This window comes from Rattus rattus, chromosome 6 (genome assembly GCF_011064425.1).
Source record: "Rattus rattus isolate New Zealand chromosome 6, Rrattus_CSIRO_v1, whole genome shotgun sequence".
Classification (NCBI taxonomy): Eukaryota; Metazoa; Chordata; class Mammalia; order Rodentia; family Muridae; genus Rattus; species Rattus rattus.
The window spans coordinates 50,798,535-50,823,699 of record NC_046159.1 but is presented as its reverse complement, the minus strand read 5'-3'; the positions used below and the strand labels follow the sequence as shown (position 1 = coordinate 50,823,699).

Sequence of the window (25,165 nt, the reverse complement as noted above, 5' to 3'; positions counted from 1 at the left end):
GGTGGAGTACACAGAAGGGTACATTCCAGAAATGGCACTAGGGACATGAGGACCACATTTGTAGGCCCTGGCCTATAACAGTAAAAGAACGGATGGCACTACCTTAAAATCTGTGGTCAGGAGCCTCAGGCTAAGCTTCTCCCATGGCTATACCACAGCCCACGGGACCCAGTTCCAATGTGAAAGATTTGAAAGCTATTCCTTTTACTTTTCTTTGGAAAAAAGTCCAGGTATTAACATTTTATGTCTAAACTGCACTTTCAATTTTTTCCAGTAACAATCTTCTACTCAATAAAGGAGGTAATCCATTTTGGAAGGAATACAGTTCATCCATGGGACTCAGTAAAACAATTTTCCATTTTAGTGAGGAAATATTCAGCCTGTAAATATTTTAATCTTTTCCTCCGGTATGTGGAAGGGGCTCTTTTAAATGGCTTTTGGCAGAGATGAGACACAGGAAGATTTGCATTTTAGAAACCCTGCTCCAGAGGCAAGGTAGAGAGAGAGGACTTTTACTGCTCTGGAGGCTCGATGTAAGCAAATCCCTTTTAAGCATCTTATGGCCAGACAGGACACTGAGCAAGAGAAATTTGTTCTCACCTTCTGCCATTTCTGTGTATGTGGAAATTGTGTGGGTGTTGTCTCTTTCTGTGAGAGAGGAGAAAGAAGGAAAGCAAAGAAACCATAAAGCACCTTCTCTCACCGTTGCAGAAGAACCTGATGTTATTTGAATTATTGGATTACATGTGATTCTCAACTGATAATACCATTGACAGGCCACAGATGAACAGTAAGAGATGGCAGAACAGTGCTGGATTTTGTGTGGAATACCTTTTGCATATGTACTTTTGTTTTGGCTTGGAAATGACTTTGTTATATTTTGTCAGAACAATCACTGCCTCACACGGAAACAACAGCTCAGCGTCCAAAACACCTTCCTTCTGCTTTATTTTTTAATGAGTCTCTTTATAATACATATGAAGGCAATGGGACACATCGGCAAGTCATCAAAGCCTTTAAACACCAAGGTTTTGTGTCAAAGGAATTATTAGTCAACTTACTGGGAAAGTCAAACTTGGGCAGACCAGACCGGGAAATCAGCACAAGTACAATGATTTTCATACAAAATTGTTTCATTAATAATATCTCCTCCTACAGAACTTGCAGCACACTGCAGAACACAGACATTAACGAGAACTTGGCATGGATCACTTGTGTGAACGAATGATGCTTTTATGGTTGCATTGCTGATGAATAGAATCTATAGTGAAACAGACTTTTTCTTTACTCCTTCCTTCCTTCCTTCCTTCCTTTTCTTTTTCTTTCTGTTTTGAACTATGTGTTGTTTACAGTAGAGGGTGTGTTTGAAATCTAATTTTAAAAACTTCACAGAGTGGGTAAAGAAATGGCTGAGTGGTTACAAAGACTGGCTGCTCTTCCAGAAGTCCCTGGTTCAGTTCCTAGGACCCTCATGGTAGCGTACAACTCTCTGGCCTCTCTGGCTTCTATAAGCACCAGATATGCATAAGTGTATATGTGTAGGGCAAAGATTCATAGGCACAAACTAAAAATAAATAAATCAAAAAAACTACACAGAGATCACTGCTTATAGGTTAAAAATTTTGCATCAATAGACAAGCAACCAGCATAGTACTTTGGAGACATTTGACTAAGCTGCTTTGGAATAAATCTTGCTATCTGGTCATCATTGCTCAGTAACATTTCCTTTTTTAACCTCCATGTTCTTTACACCCCTTTTAATACAATATCTGTGCATTTTCATGAAATGATATACAATGTATCTTTTGTTTGGACCAATTATTTTTTCAAGTTACACAACAACTTCCTAAATTTTAAACTCATGTATTACTTGCATTGTACCAGATGCTGTTTCAAGATTTTCCTTCCCCAGTTATACTTCAAGCTCCATGCCACCAGGGATTGTGTTATCTTCATCCTTTCTCCATATTTAGTCTCTGCCTTTGTCAATCTATACCTGGACACTTGTTGATTGATGCATTCTATTTTATTTGTAGTAGGGGCACAGTTTCTTTTTTTAAATTATTGGTTATTTTGTTTATTTACATTTTAAATGTTATCCTCCTTCCAGGTTTCCACCTCTGAAAACCCCCATTCCCCTGCCTCCATAAGAGTGCTCCCCCACACATTCACCCACTCCTGTCCCACTGCCCCATTATTTCCTCACACTGGGGCATTAAGCCTTCACAGGACCAAGGGCCTCCCCTCCCTTAGATGCCAAAAACGACCATCCTCTGCTATATATGCAGCTGGAGCCATGGATATACATATCCATGTGTACTCTTTGGTAAGTGGTTTAGTCCCTGGGAGCCCTGGAGGGTCTGGGGTTGGTATTGTTGTTCTTCCTATAGGGTTGCAAACCCCTTCAGTTCCTTAAGTCCTTCTCCAAACTCCTCCATTGGGGTCCCCCAGCTCAGTCCCACAGTTGGCTGCAAGCATCTGCATCTATATGGTCAGGCTCTGGCAAAGCCTCCCAGGAGCCATCCATATCAGGCTCCTGTCGGCAAGCAGTTCTTGGCATCAGCAATAGTGTCTCAGTTTGGTGGCTGCCTATGAGATGGATCCCCAGATGGGGCAGTCTCTGGATGGCCTTTCCTTCAGTCTCTGTCCCACTTTTTTGTATCTGTGTTTCCTTTAGACAGGAGCAATTCTGGGTTAAAATTGTGAGAAGAGTGGGTGAGGGGCACAGTTTCTTTATTTTCTGCATACCACATGCTTCCTTTTCTTCACCTTCTGTTGATTGAATTTTAGGTTTTATGTACTTCCATGGGGAGATTCATTTTCTAGGTTTTCATGAAGAATAAATGCACTAGATAAAGTCCATGCTAGTGGTGTGTGTGTGTGTGTGTGTGTGTGTGTGTGTGTGTGTGTGTGTGTGTGTGTGTGTGTGTGTGGCATTTATAATAACTAATAAGGGACTGTCTTTATTATTCTGTAACCTTTTCCTACTCCAAAGAATTTCATCTGACAAATATCCATGACAGATAATCACTTTGCTACTATTTTAAACAATGTTTCAGAGAACAGATGGGTTGCCCCAGATGTAGGCTTTTCTGAAACAAGATTTTGGATAGTCATTGATAGGAGAGTGGTTATCCTAGAAGATGTCAGTGGGGGCCTGAGAATGTGAGACAGGAAAGAGAGGGCAACCATTATATTTTGTGCCAATAGGCAGATTACTGATCTGGACAGTAGGGCCTAAGGCCCTCTGAGGTCTGTGCAGACCATGCCTTATAGGTGTCCCATTTAAAGAATAAACAAACCAATTATTTTAGTTTGTTCCTGACTGTGAGCTGTTCTCATGAGTATTAACTGCACATTTCTGACTTGCCCTAGGACAGGGTTAAGCATATGTATGTGCTTATATACTTAGAAAGTCCTCAAGCCACTCCTATGCCCTCTATGTGGAGACAGAGACTTCTGAAGCAATATGGCAGGGAACCAGAAACATGTCCTACAAAGATTGTGCCTTCTTTTGCACAGAGATATAATGTTCCATTATAGTGACAAATTAAGGCATCTTAAAGAGGTGTCTATTTTTGGATTGTGTTTTCTCCTTTGGTTTAGCCCTGTTTCCATGGGCTGGTTTTATGTACAGTATCATGGTGTGCTAGCAAAGCTCTCCTCATGCCCCCCAGGAGTCAGAAAAAAGTAGGGGAGAGTCCAAGGGTAAAGCACTATCCTAGTTAGCTTTAATTGATCTGCAATTTAAATGACATATCCTAGAGCCATCTGAGAGAAAAGTCTCAATTGAGAAATTGCCTAGATCAAATTGGCATTGGGGATTTTCTTAATTGTTAATTGATGTAAGAGGGCCCAGCCCACTGTGGGTAGCACTATCCCTAGGCAGATGGTCTTAACCTTTATAGGAAAGCTAACTAATTATGACCCTGTGAGTGAGCAAGAGAGCAGCAATCCTCTATGGTTTCTGCTTCAAGTCCCTGCCTGAGGTCTTGCCTTGACTTCTGTCAAATGATGGACTGTAACCTCGAAGTATAAGCCAAATAAATGCTTCCCTGCACTGAGCTTTAAAACAAAAGAACTTTCCTCGAGAGGTTAGTAAGCACTAATCATCCTGAACCACTATTGCACTCAATTACAATGTACATTAATGTCTCCTACTAATTTTATAAGATAAACATTATTTGATTAAAACAATAAAATAGTTTTCATTTTGAAAATTTTTCTTAATGATATGCTTGCCATAAATGAAGACTTCAATGTTCTCATTCTCTGCTGATTTATGGGTTATACAACTCTGGAATAATAAAATGTTACTTTGGAAATTACACTAGTATCTCATTATTGATAGGTCAGGCTTTATTACAAACATAAAAATTAGTGAACTCATTAAATTAGTTTATAGAATGGCATGGAAATAATTGAGAGTAACTTGGCCAGTAATGATAAAGGCATGTTGTCCCACTGAGAAGAATTCCGACATTTAAAACTGGAAGGTGGTGGAGTGCCTTTAATCTCAGCACCCGGAAGGCAGAGACAGGCAGATGTCTGTGAGTCTGAGGCCATGTTTCCTAGCAGGTTACCAATTTCAGTAGCTTCTATTACAAGAGAGAATTACAGCTGCCAATAAGGCTGGTTCTAGTTCCTAAACCTAATTGATTTCCATTTAAATTGCCAATAGTGTTTTGCTGTTCTGATTTTATGTGTTAGCATGAGACAAGAACGGTGTTTCATATGAACAGTTAGCAGACTCTGCCTTTTACTTCCATGTTGGCTGTGTCTCTGCTATTATTTATTTGAAGTCCAATAAAGGATACTAGAGGTGGGAGAGAAGGAACTGTTAATACGGTCTTCTCTGTAAATTTCTTAGTTTTGTTTCTAATAACAAGACTATCTGGGCAACAACTGACTTTACTCAATGAGAAGAGAAGAAAAATACAGTAATTAAAAAGTTGAGTGGGGAGGGATGGGAGAGGAGCTGACACACATGAATATGAACAAAATACAAGGCATAAAATTCTCAAGGGATTAATAGAACTTTATTAAAAAATTAAAATATCTACCCAGGTCACTTAAGTTTCTTTAGGTGCTGTAGGCATGATGCTTTTGTGCACTGCATGAAGGTTATTTTTGTGTTATTCAAATGCTGATTTCTTTGTCCTCTTAGTTGTTCAATCCAGACATGGCATTGTAATGCTTATGTCAAGGACCTCCCATCCCAAGTTTCTGTAAACAATTCTTACCATCTATTCTCTGCCTTCTCAATAAATGCCGATAACCCAGGGGCTGGGCAGAAATGACAAACCTCTAGTGGAAGTTTACACCTCTGGTGGAAACCTCATTTTACAAGTATTTTCTATTTGGGAGATGAGGGAGACGAGGGACATTATTTTAAAGAACCAATTAAGATGGAGTATGGGAATACATGCTTTTAATCCTAGCACTAAGGAGCCAAGGATCACCAAACATTTGAGACCAGCCTGGGCTACGTAATGACTTAGAGACAAGTCTGGATAATTTAGTAAAACACTGTCTAAACAGGCAAACCATCAGAAAGAAAAGAATTACCTGAAAGATACTAAGATTAACTTGCTTGAAAACTTCTTTTCAAATAAGTAAAACCAGATTCGCTATTGAAGACAATTTTGGTTTTGGTGAAATATGAAAATACTTATTTAGATCTGTGCTTTCAGTAAAAATGATTAAAAGACTCACCAGACAAAACATAATCTTTTACTATTTTAGAGAAGAAATTACTTATAGCCTAAAATACAAAGGAGTGGATTCATCAGTTATAGGATGTCCTATGAGTCCTTTTTCTCTGGTATCTAAGTGTGGGGCTGAAGATTTGACTTCTTTTCCCCACTGAATTTTGAAAGTGGCTGAGACACATGGCTGGAATCAAGTTGTTCTTTCTTCTAGATGTTTTCCCTCGATGATATTGCATGTCTTAGATGCAGTTTGCTACAGCCAATCTTTCTATGCTATTAATAATGGCATTGATCTGGAAACAGGCTGTTGCCAAAGGACACATATAAAACTCTATCAGAAATCCACACCCTTTCTTACCTAGAATTCCCATCCCCATTGCTTCAGGTAAGGTTTTTCATTAAGATATAAAGGCAAAAATATTTATGAGCCTTAATTTTAGGATTCTGCACTTGAAAGCCACAAAGAAGATGATGACTTTGGCACAAGTCTAACACACATACCATGGCCTTAGATATGAGTCCCTATCCTTCCTTCCTTCCTTCCTTCCTTCCTTCCTTCCTTCCTTCCTTCCTTCCTTCCTTCCTTCCTTCCTTCCTCCCTCCCTCCTTCCTTCATTCAAGAAAGATTTGTTTATTTTTATGTTATATTTTTTGGGTAGATTCACCTGAGTGCATAACTGTGTATCACATGTGTGCAGTGCCAGCAGAGGCCAGAAGGGGGCGTTGAATCCTCTGGAGCTGGAGTTGTGAGCTACTATGTGAGTGCTGGGAACTGAATCCAGGCCCTCTGCAAGAGCAGTAAATGTTCTAACTGCTGAGTTATTTCTCTAGGTTGATATTTGAGTCCTTTCTATCACTTTTCCTCTTTCTTCATTCATTCAGCCCCAGCCCTAGTTTATACTTTCAAAGTAGCATGTTCTTCTCCCCATTTGTATCAGCTTTATTCTTATTTGTTTTCAATTAGCTTGGACACTTAATAATGGTAGGGCTTTTTATTCTTTAATAGCTGACTAGTGCTTATAAAATATCCTCTGAATTAAAAAAAAATCTGAATTCCTTTCCTTTCATTGTATATATGTATTTGTGTTGGCTTCTGTTAATCTCTTATGGTAACCAGGTTAACGTTGACTTCTCCATTCTCCTGCTTTAGCCTCCAAAGTCCAAGGATTCCAAACACATGTCACCAGCCTCAGCTTTTGTTCATAGTAAAATAGAAGCTCTTTACAGTAACAGGAGGTCTTAGTGATCCAGCCTCTGGTCACTTTCCTGATTTTATTGCTTATTATTTATCTCTTGCAACCTTCATTCCAGCCTTGACCTTTGAAGAAATCAACATACTCTCTGTACAAAAGTCCTACTTGCTTACATTGAGGTATTGTTTCTCAGTAGAAGGAGAAAAAAGAAAAAACATGGAATTTTAAAGTGAACCAAACTTCAAACCACAGACTAGCAGTCCTTTATTATTAGATATTAGAAAAATGAAAAAGATTTTCTAGTCCTTTATTCTCCATTTCTAAAACTGGGAAAAAAATACTCTTGTAGCAAAATTTCTGTGATTGGGCTTGGTGTATAGACACAGGGACTAATTATTGTTGTCAGTAATCATGAGTATAGTAATCAGATACTGTCATGTAATTTTATACACACACACACACACACACACACACACACACACACACACACACACACACAATTTCAGGGAAAAGAACATTTTCATACTTTTTATGTCAATCCTCTATAGATTGATAAGGACAGTTCTGCTGACCTCAGCTAGCTCACTTATGTAACAAGGCATCACTTATGTAAGCAGAACCTCAATGGCCTCAATGGCTCTGCCTTGAGTGGGGCAGTCCAGCCAGCCAGAACTATTCCACATGTCTGGTTCAGGTTGATGAACAAGAGACATAAGAAGAAAGCTTCTGTCATTTGCAAGGCAGAGGACCAAAAGCAAAAATGAGACATCTTAAGAACTGAAGCTCAGAACTGACACCTCATCCCTTGTGTGCATAATCCATTGTCTAAACAAAATCACATGCATGCGCCATGCCAAGACATCAGATGCTGTGTTCTTTTGTTAGATGAATGACCAAGTTATTTGCAAAAGATGAGACAAAAAACGATTGAAGGACCAAGGCTGCTAATTACCTGGCTGCAAAAAAGAAAATATTATAGACAATTATACCTGTGGTGAGTAAATCCAGGCTCTTTTCCAACATTATCTGCATTATATGGTCTTGGCAAAGTGTGTGTGATTATGTGCATCTACTCCAAGTCACATGACTAATGAATTTGATCCTGAGACATGAGTCCCATCATAGACTTGCTTCATAGTTCTCACTTTATAGTCTTTAAGAAAATAATCACTGTGAGACAGTTCTTAGAGTAACTTCCTCAGTGATGATGTCTATCAAAGGCCCTGGAGAGAGAGGTGTGGCCCAGGTAAGCATATTTTTCAGTCTTCTGCTAGGTATGTTCTTAAATCACTGTCTCATCTCTCATTATGTTGTTATTTTCCAAGCTGTACTTCATTTGGAAATCAAGTGCGAAAGTTAACAAAGGGGATCTCTCTTCTAGAAAGAACACCTTTCATGTCCAAACAGTGGCTGGGATTACAAGTCACCAAGAACTGTTAGTGATATGAAGTAGCAAGTTTCGGATACTGTCGTAATCACTGGGTTTTGGGAATTTGCCTAGTGGCATATTTTAATTACATTTTTCTGCTGGCGACATCTTTGTCCTAATAGGTTTACACTCCTCTTAGATCAACTGGAATTCATTTTCTTTTACCCTCATGGCTTATGTAAGCCACATTCCCATTGGGGATACTCTATTTTCAATTAAGGTATTGAGTATAATATACTTAATTTGGCATTGGCTTCCAGAATTTGAAGTAAACCTATGTCTCCATTTAGTTTCTGTCTATATAGAATATTTTTATGTAGATGCAGATAATGTTTGTTGCTATTGCCTGGAATGTAATTTGTATTTTAGAGGCTGCTTGTATCAGTATAAAACAATTCATTCTCTAACCAAAAAAAAAAAAAAACTTAGCTAAATCAGACCCTTAAAAATATTGTTCCAGCAGTTCTGGAAAACACTGGATTTCAACTTTCAAAGATCCATTATTGAAATACTGTCTCATAACTGTGTTTCCCAGTTTGCAATGCTACATTAAAAGAAATGTTTTAAGAAAGCAGCTGGCTATAAACAAGAACCTTAGAAGTAAATCAGTAAAATTGTCCATTAGGGCTTCATTGTCTTACTGATAAGATCAATACTGAATATGTTGCTTCATTGGTGACAATAGGTATTGATTGAAGGCTTACTGTGTTCAAGCATCATGATAAGTATGGCACATGGATAAAGCCATTTAATCCATAAAGCGCCCTGTGTGGAAGATACACCAATTGAATTCATAAAGAGAGCAAAGTTCAGACAAGTTAAGTAGCTTAATATTTTAAACAGCCAACAAGTGGTAGATCTAAGATTGGAATTAAGGTAGATTTATTTCAGATCCCAAGTTGACCATGTAATACTTTGTGTATACTAAGGTTAAACCTGATGATATTAAGCTTTATAAATATTATTGTAAGACTCATAAGCACAGCATATTGACATTTTTTTTTCTGGTACTGGAATCAAACTCATAGCCTTCTGAATGTAAAACAAACACTTGACTATTGGGACTGTACTGCATTTTGATATTTTAAAGGAAAATAATATTAAATGTGTACTATTCCCACTATAGATTATCAGAACTATAATATGGCACTGTACACGATAAATACTCAGATAAAAGTTTTGTTCCTCAGTTACCCCTCTAAGCTATCTATGAAAAACTATTATTGTAATATTCAGTTAGTTGAGTGTTCTTTCTCCACTTAGTCTTATTCTCAGAAAGGTTTGTGAATTCTGGAGTGTATACATCTCATCATTATTAAGCACCTATAGTCAGAGTCATTGTCCTTCCTTCTGGATGTAAACGAGACACTGACATCTTTTGGTATAAGAGGCTCTCAAACAGATGATTTCCAGCAGCTTTTTCAGATGCTTACAATTACTCCCACTCCTTCCACAACCATTAACTACCTATAGCTCTCTGGCCATAAGAGCTCCTTCCCCATCCATGATGAAGTGTTGATAGCTTCAGTTTCTTGAGGTCTTGGGCTGGTGGCTACTGCTGCTGTGAATTCATGGGTGCTACAGCCATGCCACATCTGGAGGATACCATTTTGTAGCACTCTTCTGCATCCTTCAGCTTGTATATTCTTCCCACCTCTCTTCTGCAAATTCTCTTAGATGGAGCAGTATAGATGCCTCCCTTAGGACTGAGTACTCAATAGTCAATTAATCTCCCCACTTTGACAGTCACAGAGCTCTTCACTGGTCATTGCTTACTGAAAACAAGCTTCTCTAACTTATGGGAGCGACAGTACTTACATTTAATTAAGAAGGGTGAGTTCTTCTCTGGAATAATATCATGGATCTTTTTTCCTTGGGGTGCCATGTACATTGCCCAGATGGAAAAACATCTGTCTACAGTAGCATTGGAATGAGTTGGTTAAGTCATTTGGTTAGAAGGAATAGACATGTGCTCACCTAGTTTATCTCAATGGGGAACGATGGTGGATTAGGAATGTTTACCAAGGTTGGTGGGTGGTGACAGGTGACAGAACTTAGAGGCTTTGAGAAGCTTCCAGAGCTCTAAGTCCATTGCTTTCTTATGGGAGATGGACGTTCAGTTGCTATCTGACCTTTTGGATTCTGTGAATGGTTGCATTTGGCTAGGTGCCCCTGGGGAATGGTGCCTAAGTTACAGAAGCCATCTTCTCCTCAAGAGACAGAGGCAGATGTAATTGCATGGACGTCAAGGCAAAACTCAGGCATCATGGGATTTCTGAAATGACAAACCCAGAATGATCCGTACTCCTTCCTGTTTTGTGAGTTACAATTGTTATTAATTGAAAAATTAATTTCTCCTGGTCAGATTCATTCTCATTCTTTCTTAGCAAGTAATTTACACTAACTAATATAATATCTGTGATTATAAGAATGTATTGCACATGACTATATAGGATCTATACATCTTGAAGGTAGGCTGAAAGAAGGCCATGTATTACTGGGTGGACTTTTCAATTACTGTTCAATTCTAGGGGAACCAATTTCTCTAATGTACATCACATCTGTGCCTCAGTCCCCTACTTTCTCCTTAGAAAACCACGGATGCTCTTAATTTTCTTTATTTAATATGTAGGATATTAAGAAAAAATAAATCCCTTACCTTTGTCTATAGTGCCTGGGGCAGGGCTACGGCACAGGGGTCTATTGACAGAGAATGTTTCCCCTTAGGGACAAGCGCTTGTTCAGCCACTAGGCAGCATGCACGTGTGACGAGCAGAATGATTTGGATGCCTCCCGTTATGGTGGCTCATGGATGAAGAATAATGACAGCTGGGTATCAATCACACACCTGTTTTATTTTAATCCCTTGGAGGAAAAAGGGTGATGGTCTCATTGCCTCCCCACAACTGACAAGAAATAGAAGTATGATTTGTGTTAGTGGGTACACATGAATTCTGGGTGTCAGTAATAGAATCTGAGTGGCGATTTTATGTCTGTCTTGACGTCCTGGGAAAGGAAGCTGATTGCGTGAAGCTCAGGGGAATAGTCTACCTGGTGCTGTCAGTGAGGCAGAGGCAAGGAGAAAGCATAGATGCCAATTCTTACGGATGGCTTGTGAGAGGAATGGTCCCTCTGCCCATCTCTCAGGTAGTGATGCAGTAAGTGCTGCCTTAAGAGAAGTCCTGTCTTTCCTAGGGGAGAATAGTCAAGAACAGGAGGAGGGCATTCTGTTGGTTTAGTCTTTCCCTTGAAATAATTTTCTTCCCTCCGGAAGAAGCTTTCAGGCACGGACCTGGTGCTCTTCTGGGTTCCTGTTCCGTAGAGGAAGCTGAGCATGCGCACTTAACTACACCTACACATAGCTGTTCTGAGGGAAGGGTTTAGCTAAGAGTGTAGACTTTGGAGGCAGAAATTCCTAGTTCCAATATTGTCATCATCAATTTCCGGCTTGAGGACTCTGGGCTTCCCGTGCAATTTTCCTGGATCTTGGTGTTTTTGCCAGAAAACCTGACATCCCAAAGTTCCTTTTTTTTTTTTTTTTTTTCAGAAACAGAACTTGAGTTAAGAACTCAAGGATTTTTTTTTTGAGACAGTTACAGAAAATATATATTAGAAGTGAGGAAGCGGTTCAGGAAGTAAAGAGAGCTAGTGAAGGGTGCATTCTCAAACTAGCTTGTCATAGAAACTAAAAACTGAGACTAGTCCTGAAATTTAGGGTTTGTCTCAGTCAAGGGTCAGACTGAGGGATTCTTTACTGACTCTTCCCAGGGAGCAAATGGAGTATTATCTTTGCGTACCCTACATTTGGGTAAAGTATTTCCAGGACAGTAAGAGAAAATGCCTCTGCAGTAAGAAATGGAGAAGATGCTAGACCAGGTCCCTTCAGCCTTGTCATGCCATGCAAAGATTCCTCACTGAGTATTAGAGAACTATAGTGTTTATGTCATCAGATGCTTTCTGGAATGGCTTACAGAGAGCTCTAGCTCTCTGCTAGTGCCCATCTGTGCCATCATTAGCAGAGTCCTCTGGGTGAGATCCTTGTTAAGCAACTGACCTGGATTCAAGCCCTGCCTTTTGTGTACCCACTGAAGGGAAGAACTTTTCAGCTTCCAGACTTCTATAAAAGTTCACAATTATATGGGAGCTAGACTGATGGTTGAGTGGCTTACATTCTGACTGTACAGGCATAAAGATCTGAGTTTGAATCTCAGCACACACATAACGGATGGGAAACACCTGGCAAGAGAGATACGTAGATTCCCAGGGGTTGCTGGACAGTTGCGACAGCTGAAAGGATAAGATCTTGGTTCAGTGAGTCTCAAATTCAGTTTAAAGTCAAGTTCAGAGAATGTCTCAAATGCTATGATGATAGATAGTGATAAAAAAGGACACTGGTCAACCCCTGGCCTCTACATGCATATGCATAGATGAGGGCCTCAGCACATTCATGTGTCCACATGTGTATATACCACACACACTAAAAATGAAGAGAATAATTGTTTATTCATGGATCCTCTAATCTGCTGCTTCTATTCGGTGTGGCCTTATAACATAACAACAGCTATAGGCAGTGTGTCTGTAAGTGGATGTGACCCTGGTTCAGTGAAGATCATTTTGCTCAAGAGCCAACAAACCTTTCCCTGTACCTGTATAGCATTTACTAGAAGAGCTTTAACTTCTCCATAGAGAGTAGAGAGTGGTGCGGAATGTGCTCTGTGTGTGCCTGGTTTTGAACCTTAGCCTAAAGGTTTTCTATTATGGAGGCTTTATGCAAAATGTTCCTTATTTCACCATCTCTCCTCTCACCTATACAGCAAGCGTGATGCACGCACCTACTACATAGGGTCATTTGGAGGACTGACAGGTTAATCTACATATCAGGCTTGACATAATATCTGCACATTTAGAATTGAATAAATGCTTGTACACCTACTTAGATTTCCACTTCTTTCTTACTCGTCTTTATTAAAATCTGCTGGAATTATTCTAGAGGGGAAAACTACAGGGTAATTTTCTAGATCATTCTTAAAATTCAGATCTGGCACAACACTTACTAAAATATTTGAATAAACTATTAAAATAGTAGGATCTGAATAAATTCACAATTCTTGAGGCTTCAGGTTACGCTAACCATGGAAGAGGGAGCTACTGGCATGCCATGTGTACAAGCCCATGACGCTAGCCTTTGTGCAGAATTTACATGGTTTACATGTGGCATTAGTGCCAGGCTTAACCCCATAAATTAGGTATGTCACTTCTGCACTCTTAACCTCTAATAATTGGAACAGTGTATGTCATAATATCACACATGACTTATAAATTATCATCATAATTTTCTGGCTCAAGGGCTTTGAAGGGATGGATAGAAATATTTTGTCAAGATAAGTAAGTGTAGGCATAGAGAGTAGTTTTTTATTTCTCTTTTGAATGGCATTATCATTGAACAAAACTCTATCAGGTGCCTAGCTGATGAAAAACATGTAATTTATTTTCTTCTAAATCAGATTTAAACATCAAAGAATTGTTTTGACAATACAAATGATGTCCCTTACATTCCACATCTTCCCATCAGTCTGGGACAATTGGAGCTGACGGAGGAGAGCTTCCAAAACCATGGTCTTTGTTGTGATTTAAAGAAGCCTTTTCTCCATAAATTACAGAGGTGTCTGTCAGTGGAAAGTCTGTGAGACCGTTATTCATAACTATTTAACTCTCAATATTATGACAGCTTGGCTTTGAAGTGGAATACCCCCCATTCAAATGTTCTCTCTTCTATATTTCACCACACTGGAGCAATTACTAATAGGTCTTTCCCATCAAAATCACACTATGACCTCTTTCTCTTATTTCTAAATATGGAGATCTTTCAACTTGACAGATAAATCTACTAGAGAATTTTCAATTAAAAAAAATGGGTCTAGCTGGTGGCTAGGGAGGTCATAGGCCCCAGAGGAGAACCTACTCATAATGTTGTGTTAAATGGACGGTGTCAAACTGCTTTCTAAATTTGCTCTTTGGCAATTTAGTATAAATACGCAACACGTTTGACTTCCTCTCATCCCTACCCTTATCTCTCTCACACTTATGTCAATCCTCAACCCTCCCCAAAAGTTTCTTCCCATATCTTCATGTCTGCTGGTTTTCTTTTGTAATACATGGAGTTTAATCAGAGTAATAGGTGTGAGAGTTGGTTTACAACTATCCACTGGAGCTTGGTGGGTTTACCACCAGTAGTAATACAACTCAAGACAATGATTCCACTTTACCACAATCTATCTATAGGCAATAGCTCAGCGGGGAGGGTGGGACCCCATGGATTTTCCCATCCGTGACTAATTGTTTAAAAGGTCCAGTCTTATGCAGGCTCCATGCTGATAACTTCAGCTCCCCCAGGTTCACAGATGCAATGGCTGTGCCATGCCTAGAGGATTGCAGTAGACAGTCTTCCCCATGTCTTCAGAATCTTCATTCTTTCTATCCCCTCTGGTACTGCTCTCAGCATAGGTCAGAAAAGATTCATTTTACCAAGGGCAGAGACTCACAAATGGTCAGACTGTGGTGATTAAGTGACCATGTGGCAGTCATCCTAATAGGATGTCTTTATTGTTTGCTCCAAATCTCAGGAAACATCAGAAAAGGGGGCAGAAAGGTGAGAACCAGAAGATGAGGATACGTAGTGTGAAACACTGTCTTTTGGACATGACAGAGTCAATGTGCTCATGAATGCACTGTAGCTGTGTTCACCTGTACCATAACTGTACCAGATTGGGTCCATTACCATTTCATCATCCACTGGGAGGGGATAATGAGGCTCCACTCCTCCTGGGTGTCTGACTGGTGCTTGAAGGGGTTGTCATTTTCTTCAGTGGAATAACCACTGGTAAGTTACCCCACGATCTTGTAAATCAGCCCCAACCCCGGGCCTGCTCTGCTCATCCAAGCGACCATAATTAAACTCAGTGACATACACTGACTCTCCCCCACCAGAAACACAGCAAATCAAAGTACAAGGGGGAAGAAGAAAGGTTTCAGCAGGAGATGGAGAGGGATAAGAGGATAATGGGGTCTAAAAGTGACAAAAATCCATATTAATATATGGAATCGTCAAAAAAATAAAGTGGTTCTAACTAGGCTACTTCTGCCAAAATTTCTTAATGACCCCAGCTTTTGCCTGACCATCAGCAGGTTTCCATGGCTACTATTAGACTTCTATATCCTTATGAACCTTCTTCAGCCTCCCGAAACCCATGTGGAAGTTTTGTGATGATCAAAGAAGTGGCATCCTCTGAGAAGGTGGACACTGCCACCAAGACATGGAGTTTTGATTGGGAGGTCTTGCCCAGTTCCTCGCCCTCACAAGGCATGTTTGAGAGGTGCTCTCCAGCCAGCTTTGTCTCCTGGATTCATACCTTGTTTGGTAAACTCCATTCATCTTACCTGTCAATCCGTTTAGTCACTTATTTCTCCCTCATTCCCGCTGTGTACCCAACACAACAGGGAACCATATAACTGCCCACTTTTGGATCCTGTTCTAGTGCTAAAGGCTAATTTTGGAAAGAGTAGTCATGACTCACACAGATATAATAAATGACCCTCAAAGATTTGTGAAAGGTATTTGACAGTTGGTTTGAATGAAAACTGGACTTACAGAGAGTAACACTCTCCATTGTCAGGACTCGATTTTGATTCATGAACAGAAACCATTTGCCTTGATCTGAAGAGGAGACATTCATGTCATCAGCACCATCCACACTTTATTTTCTCCCTGGCGATACAGATTGGTGGAAGGGGCCAGAGTACATCTGTATCAGTAGAATCAGAATGTCTCTAGGGCAGCGGTTCTCAACCTGTGAGTCTAGATACCTTTGGGATTCGAATAGCCCTTTCACAGGGTCACCTAAGACCATCAGAACACACTGATCATTGCATTACAATTCATAACATTTTCAATGTTACAGTTATAAAGTAGCAATGAAAATAACTTTGTGGTTGGAGGTCACCATAACAGGAGGAACTGCATTAAAGGGTCACAGGGTTAGGAAGGTTGAACACTACAGATCTAGAGGGTCTGTTATATGTTATCTGATATCCTACAGTAGCTATCCCTGATACAGCCCATAGCCTTTGAGATTCTTAGCACTAGTAGAGACTTATACTGCAGATAGGATGTTGTATGGGAGAGGTGGGCCCTCGTAGTAGGAAATCTTCTAGATGACCAAGCCAAGGAGGATCTTACTATACATTGTTTAAAAGGCCACTTTCCATATAGATGAGGTGATTATCTTTTTAAAGAAATCTCTTATAATTTACTCAAAAACAAATATTAAAAGAAATTTCAAAACCTTTTATTCAAATGCATTTTGCATGTTAGGTGGCTCTTAGAAGGGGAGGACCCTTTCTCCACACTCAACTGAATACCGAAGTTTTTGTTGGTCTTCATTTTGTCCACAAAATTTTTGTTATTGTAAGTTTTTAGGGTGCCATACGCAAAAAGATGAAAAATTACGTTTGGGGGCAGCACAAAAAAACGTAGGAGCTTGACAAGTTCCCAGGTGGATTTTGCGTGTTCAGACATCCGTTTTCTGCTGTAAAATTTTGTGCAGTTCATCAGCATCCTTACTTGTTTTGACCCGAATCAGCATGGTGACCTTGATGGCGGCGTTCTTCTTATCAAGCGGTGGATTGGGTACACAGACGATAAGAACATTATTTTTCCCCATTCGGGTACATGGCATGTCGGGTGGGATCAGAATATTCAGGAGTATGTTGTCTAACTTAGTGTCCTGTACTAAGAGCCGTGTCTTCTGATTGGCTGTGGACTTTAAATATAGCGTGCCAACACCTTTTTCTTTAAATTCGTTGTCCTTCTTGTAAAATAGTTTACACTTCTTGCAGTAGAAAGCGCTCTCCTCCTTCTCTTCGACAAGGAGCACTTTGGGTGGTTCATCCCTTTTGCCTTTACCTTCCTCGCTGCTGCCTTGTGTTGGACTCTCCAGGGATTTTGCAGACGCTGGCTTCCTCGGACTGGTGCCTTTCCCACCTAAGCTGGAGCTTTTGGTAGACGATGAAACTCCATTGGTGGGACCAGAGTTTAAGGAACCCCAAACTGGGGTTTCAATGTTTTTGCCAAAATGACCTGAGATACTTGTTGCTCCTTGTGCTGTGTCGGCTTTCTTCTCACACATAGACTCCGTCTTTTCAGATGAGACCAACTGGGGCTGTAGTTCCTTGTCAACAACTAGTGAAGGAGGTTGCGTCCCAATCAAGTCCCTGTTGGGTTCACTTTCAGAAAGACAGCCGCAGCTGCTGTGGAGCTGTTTCTCGATGGCAGCCAAGTATTTCTCGTACTGCTTAAACACGGGCGTCAGATCACAGAACGGATTCGCGTTCACGTGCTTCACTATCCAGTCCCGGACAGAACAGTTCAGGCCAGTCAACTGCCTGTGGTAGACACTCCCAGCGCAAGCTTGACTGAAAACAAGGCCTGGGGAGATAGGATGCTGACTGTGGACATTAGTCTGGGCATCTGAGCCCTGCTCGTGGTCCATAGAGGGGGGTTCGTTTACACTAACAGAACCCAAGGCGGCCTTCGGCTCTGCAGCAGCCCTGGCTGGGTTCCTTCTGGTTGTCAATACTTCCAGAGGCTTCTCTTCAGGGCCACCGCCAAATTCTCCATTTCCGGAAGGCACAGCCAAACTTTTAATCCCTTTGGAAGTCCCTTTACCCTCGGACTGGGGTCGGGCATGTCTCCGCTTGGCTCTCTTGATGGTTCTATTCTTCAGGACGTCTTCACTGGCCAGGGAGAATGTTCCCTCCTCCTCAGGATCTCGTTGCCAGTTCCTGCCTGTCACTTCCTTCTTGGCATTTTTCTTGGCCATGTATTTTGACTCTCTCTCTCAGTCCCGCAGCTCTCCTTGGATCCTGGGAGCTGTCTCTATTGGGAGCCTGGAGGGATTTGGTGGTCAGTAAGTCTGGCGTCTCCAAAAAATGTCCATGGTCCTCCTCTGTGTCCCACACTGAGCGAAGGGACGTCTGGGCCTGATAGCACTTGGCGAACGGCGACAGCACCGCTCGCTCCAGCTTGGAATCTCGGGGCTATTTAAATTTTAACGGATCTTATTCAGGACCTTGGTCTGCCTGCCCTAGAAATGTGAATATTCAAGAGGAAATCACGTAAAATCCACTGTTTCTTTTTCTAATAGGAATGAAAACAACATCGCATTTGCCTTTTAGGCTTCTTAACAAACTGTCCACTTTTAAGGTACATGTTGTGTTTGGTCTTTCGCTTTACCGAGGGAACAGGTTTCAGGCCCCCAATGAATGCCTGCAACAGTAGAAATCACCAAACTAAGTTTGTGGACATATATGTGTGTGTAAGAATGCACGTGTATGCATAGTGTGCATGTTAAACATAAGCTGTGGTTACTTAATTTTTCAATCAGATTTAAGATACCAATAACAGTAATAAAGTACTTTAACAAAGTTCCTTGAAACTCAGCTGGTATTTATTTTTAGAATTTTCCACTGAGCATTTTCAGATCACAGTTAGCTGCTTATGACTGGAACCATGGAAAGTAGAGGGGCATTTTAGAGAAGACTGCTGAAATTGCTCTCCTCTCAAGGTGGCTGAGGCATCTGCCTCTGGTATATTTACTGCATGACATTTTATTTCTTTATAATTTGTGTGATGTAGAGTTACTCAAGTGATCAGTGAAGCTTCCAGCAAAGCAGGGACACCTTAAATAGTAAAAATCACTATAAAATAAGTCTGTATTTTAAAATGTATCAAATAGCCATCAGAGACACCTGAACTTTTCTGGATGCCCTCTAACTTATTTGGCAGCGAAACCAACATGATTCTACCAGGGATTAGTAAACTATGGCTTGTGGCCTGGTATGCACTTACAAAGAAAGTTTTAATTAAATGCATCTGTATTCATTACATATCTCTGCCTTTACACAGCAGAGATGAATAGTTACAATGGACATTGAAGTCCCTGTGAAACCTCTACTATCCATCATTCCTCATTTCCCAGGCAAAGTTTGCTACCCTGGTGAGTTGTAAAAATGGATGGCATTAATGTTATTTGCTTTTTATTCATTCATTCAGCAAATATTTAATGTAGCTTCTAAAGTCCAGACTCTGTCCTAAAATTCACAGGTTGCCTCAAGCATTAAAATCATCCTCTCGTGTGTTCCTGTTCTCTTCCACCTTTGGTGATGATAAAGGATGCTCTTAAATCTTGCTATGGAGGTTCTCCTCTCCGTGCCTCAGTTTGCAAGCTTGCTCAAGATTTTCTTTCAAGAACTGACACTGAAAACAAAACATCCAACAAACAGGATCTCAGGGATAGGCAGGGGTGGACGGGAAGGAGGCTGGCTTACTGACGAGCTACCTGTCGTCCTTCGTGACAAGGTTGAGACCTCTGTGGACAAAGTGTGGGAACTATGCAAAGCTCATCAGCGGAGATTGCCCACTTAGTGGGGAGAATGGAGATGCTTATTTCCCCACCTTAAAATGTCAGTGGAAAGCTACTCATGAGTTGAAGAGCAGAGGGTAGGAAAGTCCGGTTTCTACTGTTCTCTATGTAGTCAGAGCCTCCAGAACAACAAACTCAGCTCATCGTATCTTGCTCCCTTCCCCTATCCAAAGATTTAAGACTGAAGAGCCATTAGCAGGCACATGTATTAGTTCCACAGGAATCCGTTCGCCTGGTTGTGAAATGCCATCATTGAATAATTTATCCTTCCTTCCTTTCTTTTTTTTTAATTGGATATTTTATGTATTTACATTTCAAATGTTATCCCCTTTCTCTCCTCTGCCATCCCCTCTCCCCCTGCTTCTTTGAAGATGCTCCCACTCCCAACCACTCACTCCAACTTCAACACCCTGGCATTCATTCCCCTACACTGGGGGAACAAGCCTTCACAGGACCAAGGGCTTCTTCTCCTGTTGATGCCAGACAATGCCATCCTTTGCCTCATAAGTGACTGAAGCCATAGGTCCCTCCATGTGTACTCTTTGGTTGGTGGTTTAGTCCCTGGGAGATCTGGAGGATCTGGTTGGTTGATATTGTTGTTCTTCCTATGGGGTTGCAAACCCCTTCTGCTCCTTCAGTCCTTTCTCTACCTCCTCCATTGGGGTCCCAGTGCTCACTCCTTTGCTTAGTTGTAAGCATCCTCATCTGTATCGGTTAAGATACAGTCATATCAAGCTCCTGTCAGCAAGCAATTCTTGGCATCAGCAATAGAGCAAACTTGGCACTGTCCTCATCGAGCTTTGCTAAAACTTGACCTTGGTTATCAGACCATGGGGTAGACCTCCAGGCCTTTTTCTCAGTTCTTAAACAGAAAGATGAAGCTACGTTTTGTTTTTTGCTTTTTTCCATCACATCAGATTTCCCCACTCTTCCCTCCCACCAGTTTCCAATCTGATCTCCCTTTCATTGCAGACAAAAGTCTTTTTCCATGTTGTCCTTCACACTTGATGGCTTTCTTCCCTGACCTGGGCTAGTATTTCTAGGTCATTTCCTTCTTTCTTCTCATGGAGATACTTGGTGACACTCTGGGATTCCATAACCATCACAATCCCCATTGCCACTGTATTTCTCAGGTGCCAGAGAGATTACACCAAACTTCTCTAGCTGTTCCCCATTCCAGCTTAACTCAGGTAAGAGTCCTGGCAATTCCAAGCATAACATACACGTATGTCCAACCAGCAAGGACAATTGTGTTTGAGGTGGTCAGTCTCAAGTTTCTAAGGTTAATTCTACCCCTCAGTCCCCTGCCATGTATATGTGATGTGTTTGTATATATGTTTACATGTGTCTGGAAGTGCATGTGTGTGGAAGCTCATTTGACATCTTTGTGCCTACCTGGCTTATTTTCCACATTATGTATTGAGACAGGGAGATGAATCATCTCTTCTGGCTAGCCTAGCTAGCCAGCTTGCTCTGGGAGTCCCATGTCTCTGTCTTCCAAGTGCTGATTTTATATACAGCTGCTATGCCTGCCTTAACTTTAAGTCATTTCTAGAGATCTGATCTCTAGTCCCAGGCACGCAAGGAGGCTAGTATCTCACACACTGAAGTCCCTTCAAGGGTCAATTCTAAAGATGCCTTTACTGGGGTTCACAAGTTGGTTTAACAGGGAAAGGCATTTGCTACCAAGCCTGATAAACCCAAGTTCAATACCATCAACCCCAGGGATACACATGGGAGAAGGAGAGACAGACTTTCATAAGTTGTCTTTTGTCCTCTACATGTGTGTGAAACACACACACACACACACACACACATAATTCTTTTTTAAAAAATATACATTTTCTAAGACCACTTTGCTTTTCAACTGAAGGGCCTACTTCATCCTGATTTTCCCAGGATATTGTCACACAATAGCACAGAAAAGCTCTATATTCCCAAACAAACAAAAACAAAACTAAAAGCAAAGCAAATGAAATGAAAAGAAAATCTTCTTAGTCTAAACGAATTTAGACTGCTTTCCTTTGTACGATCTCGATTTGACATTTGATAGTTCACCTTTCTTGATCTCTCTAATTGCAGATGTTTGATCCCATGTGTAGACCCTAACGTAAAACTTACCTTGACTCCCTTAGGAAACACAGGAGAACACATTAGTTTGAGACAATGAAGATAAAATAGCTGGACAGGAATATATTAAGATTTCACCACACGTAGCAAGTGCTTAATTCTATGAGAATCTGAGAAGTAGGACAGAATACAGAGGTCCTTAAATCCCTCATACAGAATGAAGGTGATGGGGAGTTGGCATAAAAATTCCCAAGGGTCACTAAGAGTCATTCCTAGATAGAATTAAATTCCAGGTATTTGCAGTCACCTGATCTTGGATGTGGTAATTTGATTTGTGTTCCAGTATAAACTGTAGCATGTGGTCCAGGAAGCCCCAGCTGGACTTTTCCAACAGTCACTGAAGATAATAGGATATGAAGGCATTAAATACCATTTGTCATGGGAGCACAAGCCCTTGTTTGTACTCTTCTGATGATGTCACCATTTACAAAGTGTTGTCACATAGATAGTTAGTGCCCTTTCTTGTACTTTATCTTTCTACTGTTGAGGCAAAAAGGACAAATATCACTTCAAAAATCACAGATTTTGTCAGATGTGGGATTTGACTCAGGCAGGCAGGCTTAGTCAAGAAAGGTAGAGAACAGATCTCTAAGGTAGAATGAAGAACAGATGAGTTTTGAAAACACGAAGGGAAATTGCGGGAGTAGTGCTACTAAGGAGCCCCAATATCTGTGACAGCATAGGACACTCATTTTAGTTGGGGCCTTATTTATAACTTCCTCACCCGTGAATTCAATCAAAGATTGAACTCTTTTGGAAAAAAGTTTCATGTTTCTTATTATTCTCTAAGCAATATACTATACTATTTATCTACTATTTACATGACACTTAATGTTATATGCAATCAAGAGATGCCATATTAAAGTACATAAAAATGTGTTACAGGGTACAGGTAAGTATGTAGTTAGCCACAGGGGACTTGAGCATTCAGTAGTGTTCAGATACTTTCATGCATGATATTGGATATAAAAAAGCCAAATTAAAACTAAAAGTCTCATGGATAATTTTAATCTAGTCTACAATTTAGCCAAGGGCCAAGCCTAACTAAATGAATTAAAGATTCAGTGGAATAAGGACTTTTAAGAAGTGTGTAGCTTGATTTACAGACTGTTAGGCATTCTGAATTCAAGTACCATGAGTGTAGTTGCTTACACTTAGAAAGGTGCCTGAGCGGAAATTCCTAGGTGTAAGTCAATCTTTGCTGTCTCTAGAATTATATGTTATATTGGTTAGGTTTCATTAATCTGACAGAAGGTAGTGTCATCTGGATCATGGTGTTTATCAAAGCAAGAGAAAGCAAACTAGGACATACTGCTATGTTAGAACATTCACAAGTATCACATAGCAAGACCGCTTTGATCACCATAACAAGACATAGACACACACACACACACACACACACACACACACACACACACACACACACACACACACACACACACACACACTTTTTTGAATGGGAGTACAGTTATAGCCAATTGTAGGGATAATCTCTTGTGCATTGTCAATAAAAATGCTGTTGGCCTACTAGCTTGGGCAGGAGATAGAGAGGTAGAAGTTCAAGAATTCTGGGAAAAGAGTCACAGGTACTTCTTGGCATCAGCAATAGTTTTGGGTTTGGTGTCTGTACTGTATGTGGGATGGATCCCCAGGTGGGGCAGTCTCTAGATGGCCTTTCCTTCAGTCTCTGCTCCACTCTTTGTTTCTGCATTTCCTTTAGATAGGAGCAATTCTGGGATAAAATTTTGGAGTTGAGTGGGTAGCCCCATTGCTCAATTTGGGGTAAGGGCATACCTAACCTCTGGATATGGTCTTAAGAGGTTCTTCCTCCCCTTTTTAGAGCATTTCAGCTAATGTCATCCCCACGGAGTCCTGGGAGACTCTTGCTTTCCTGGCATCTAGAACTTTCTGGGGGCTACCCCAGTTCTCCATCCCCCATTGCTACACACCTGTTCAATCTCCTGATCCTCCACAGGAGGCTGATACAGCCCCTCCTTGGAGACAAAACAATACAGATGTGGATGCTTGAAGCCAGCCATCAGACTGATCACAGGGACCCCAATGGAGGAGGTAGGGGAAGGACTGAAGGAGCTGAAGGGGCCTTATCTGGCATCAATGGGAGGGGAGTCCCTTGGTCCTGTGAAGGCTTGATGAGCCAGTGTAGAGGAATGCTAAGGTGGTCAGGTAGGTAGGGGAGCACTCTCAAAGAAGCAGGGTGTGGGGGATGGGATAGGAGGTTTGCAGAGAGGAAACTGGGAAAGGGGATAACATTTGAAATGTAAATAAATAAAATATACAATTTTAAAAAAATAAAAAATTAAAAAGTTACAGGTATAGAAGATGCCCCCCAGAAAGAGAAAAACACTTGCATGTAGCCAGGTAACTAGCCATGTGGCAGAACTTAGAATAGAATAGCGTGGTTAAGTTATGAGCTAGTCAGAGACTAATCCAAAGCATTTGGTCTAGGCATTTATTCATATGCAAGAAGTGCCAGCGTCATTATTCTGGGAGCTTGGAGCTGGGAGGAAAACTACGAGCATACAGAAAGCACCTCACTATGGTCAATCTGCTGCTCACATCTCACTCAGGAAACACAATGACAACTGGCTCCTGATTTTTCCAGGAGCCAGACAACTTGGAGAGGAAGAAATGTTTTTCTGTCATGTCTTAATATTACCTTTAAACTCCTTCAGAATTCTTTCAACACTACACGTGTATGTGTCTGTGTTTATATATGTATGTATGTATGTATGCATGTATGTATGTATGTATGCATGCATGTATATATGTACTATGTATGTATGTATACTCTTTTCTTCTTTTGGAACTGTGGCCTCCCTAGGTAGTCAGTGCCTGTCTGTCTCCTGCACGTGCCTATTCTACTATGGCACAGTACATTACAACAGCCTCACTCATTTCAGCTTCGTCTCTCCAGTTTTTATACTGAGTGTGCAGTGACTAGTGGAACTTCACTTTGTGACTCAAGGGTATGCCATTTTATTTTGGTGTTTATAAATACTGTTTAAGGCTATGACATTTGGTCTTGTAGAAATAAAGCCAGGATGGTGTAATTTCAGAGAAAGAAACATATAGGACAAAGGACTCTTCTGGATCAGCAGTTGGTATGTGGACGTGTTACCAGTAATCTCTGTACTGAGAGTAAAAGCTAGGTAATTTACTCATGCATGGTATCACTCTGGAGCCCCATGAATATGGGGACCT

The 25,165-nt window shown here is 40.7% G+C and overlaps 2 protein-coding genes across 2 annotated transcripts in view; one reads left to right on the top strand and one right to left on the bottom strand.

The window, feature by feature from the left end:
- Positions 1-25,165, top strand: part of Tafa1 (TAFA chemokine like family member 1) — a 487,762-nt gene that overhangs the window by 31,931 nt on the left and 430,666 nt on the right. The window lies entirely within an intron of this gene.
- LOC116903477 (nuclear pore complex protein Nup50-like) lies at positions 16,901-18,387 on the bottom strand. Its single transcript, XM_032906044.1, has one exon. The coding sequence runs from the start codon at positions 18,209-18,211 to the stop codon at positions 16,901-16,903; it is 1,311 nt and encodes a 436-aa protein (XP_032761935.1). The 5' UTR covers positions 18,212-18,387.

Excerpts from the sequence above, each read along its gene's own strand:
- LOC116903477 (XM_032906044.1), bottom strand. The coding sequence starts at position 18,211 with ATGGCCAAGAAAAATGCCAAGAAGGAAGTGACAGGCAGGAACTGGCAA.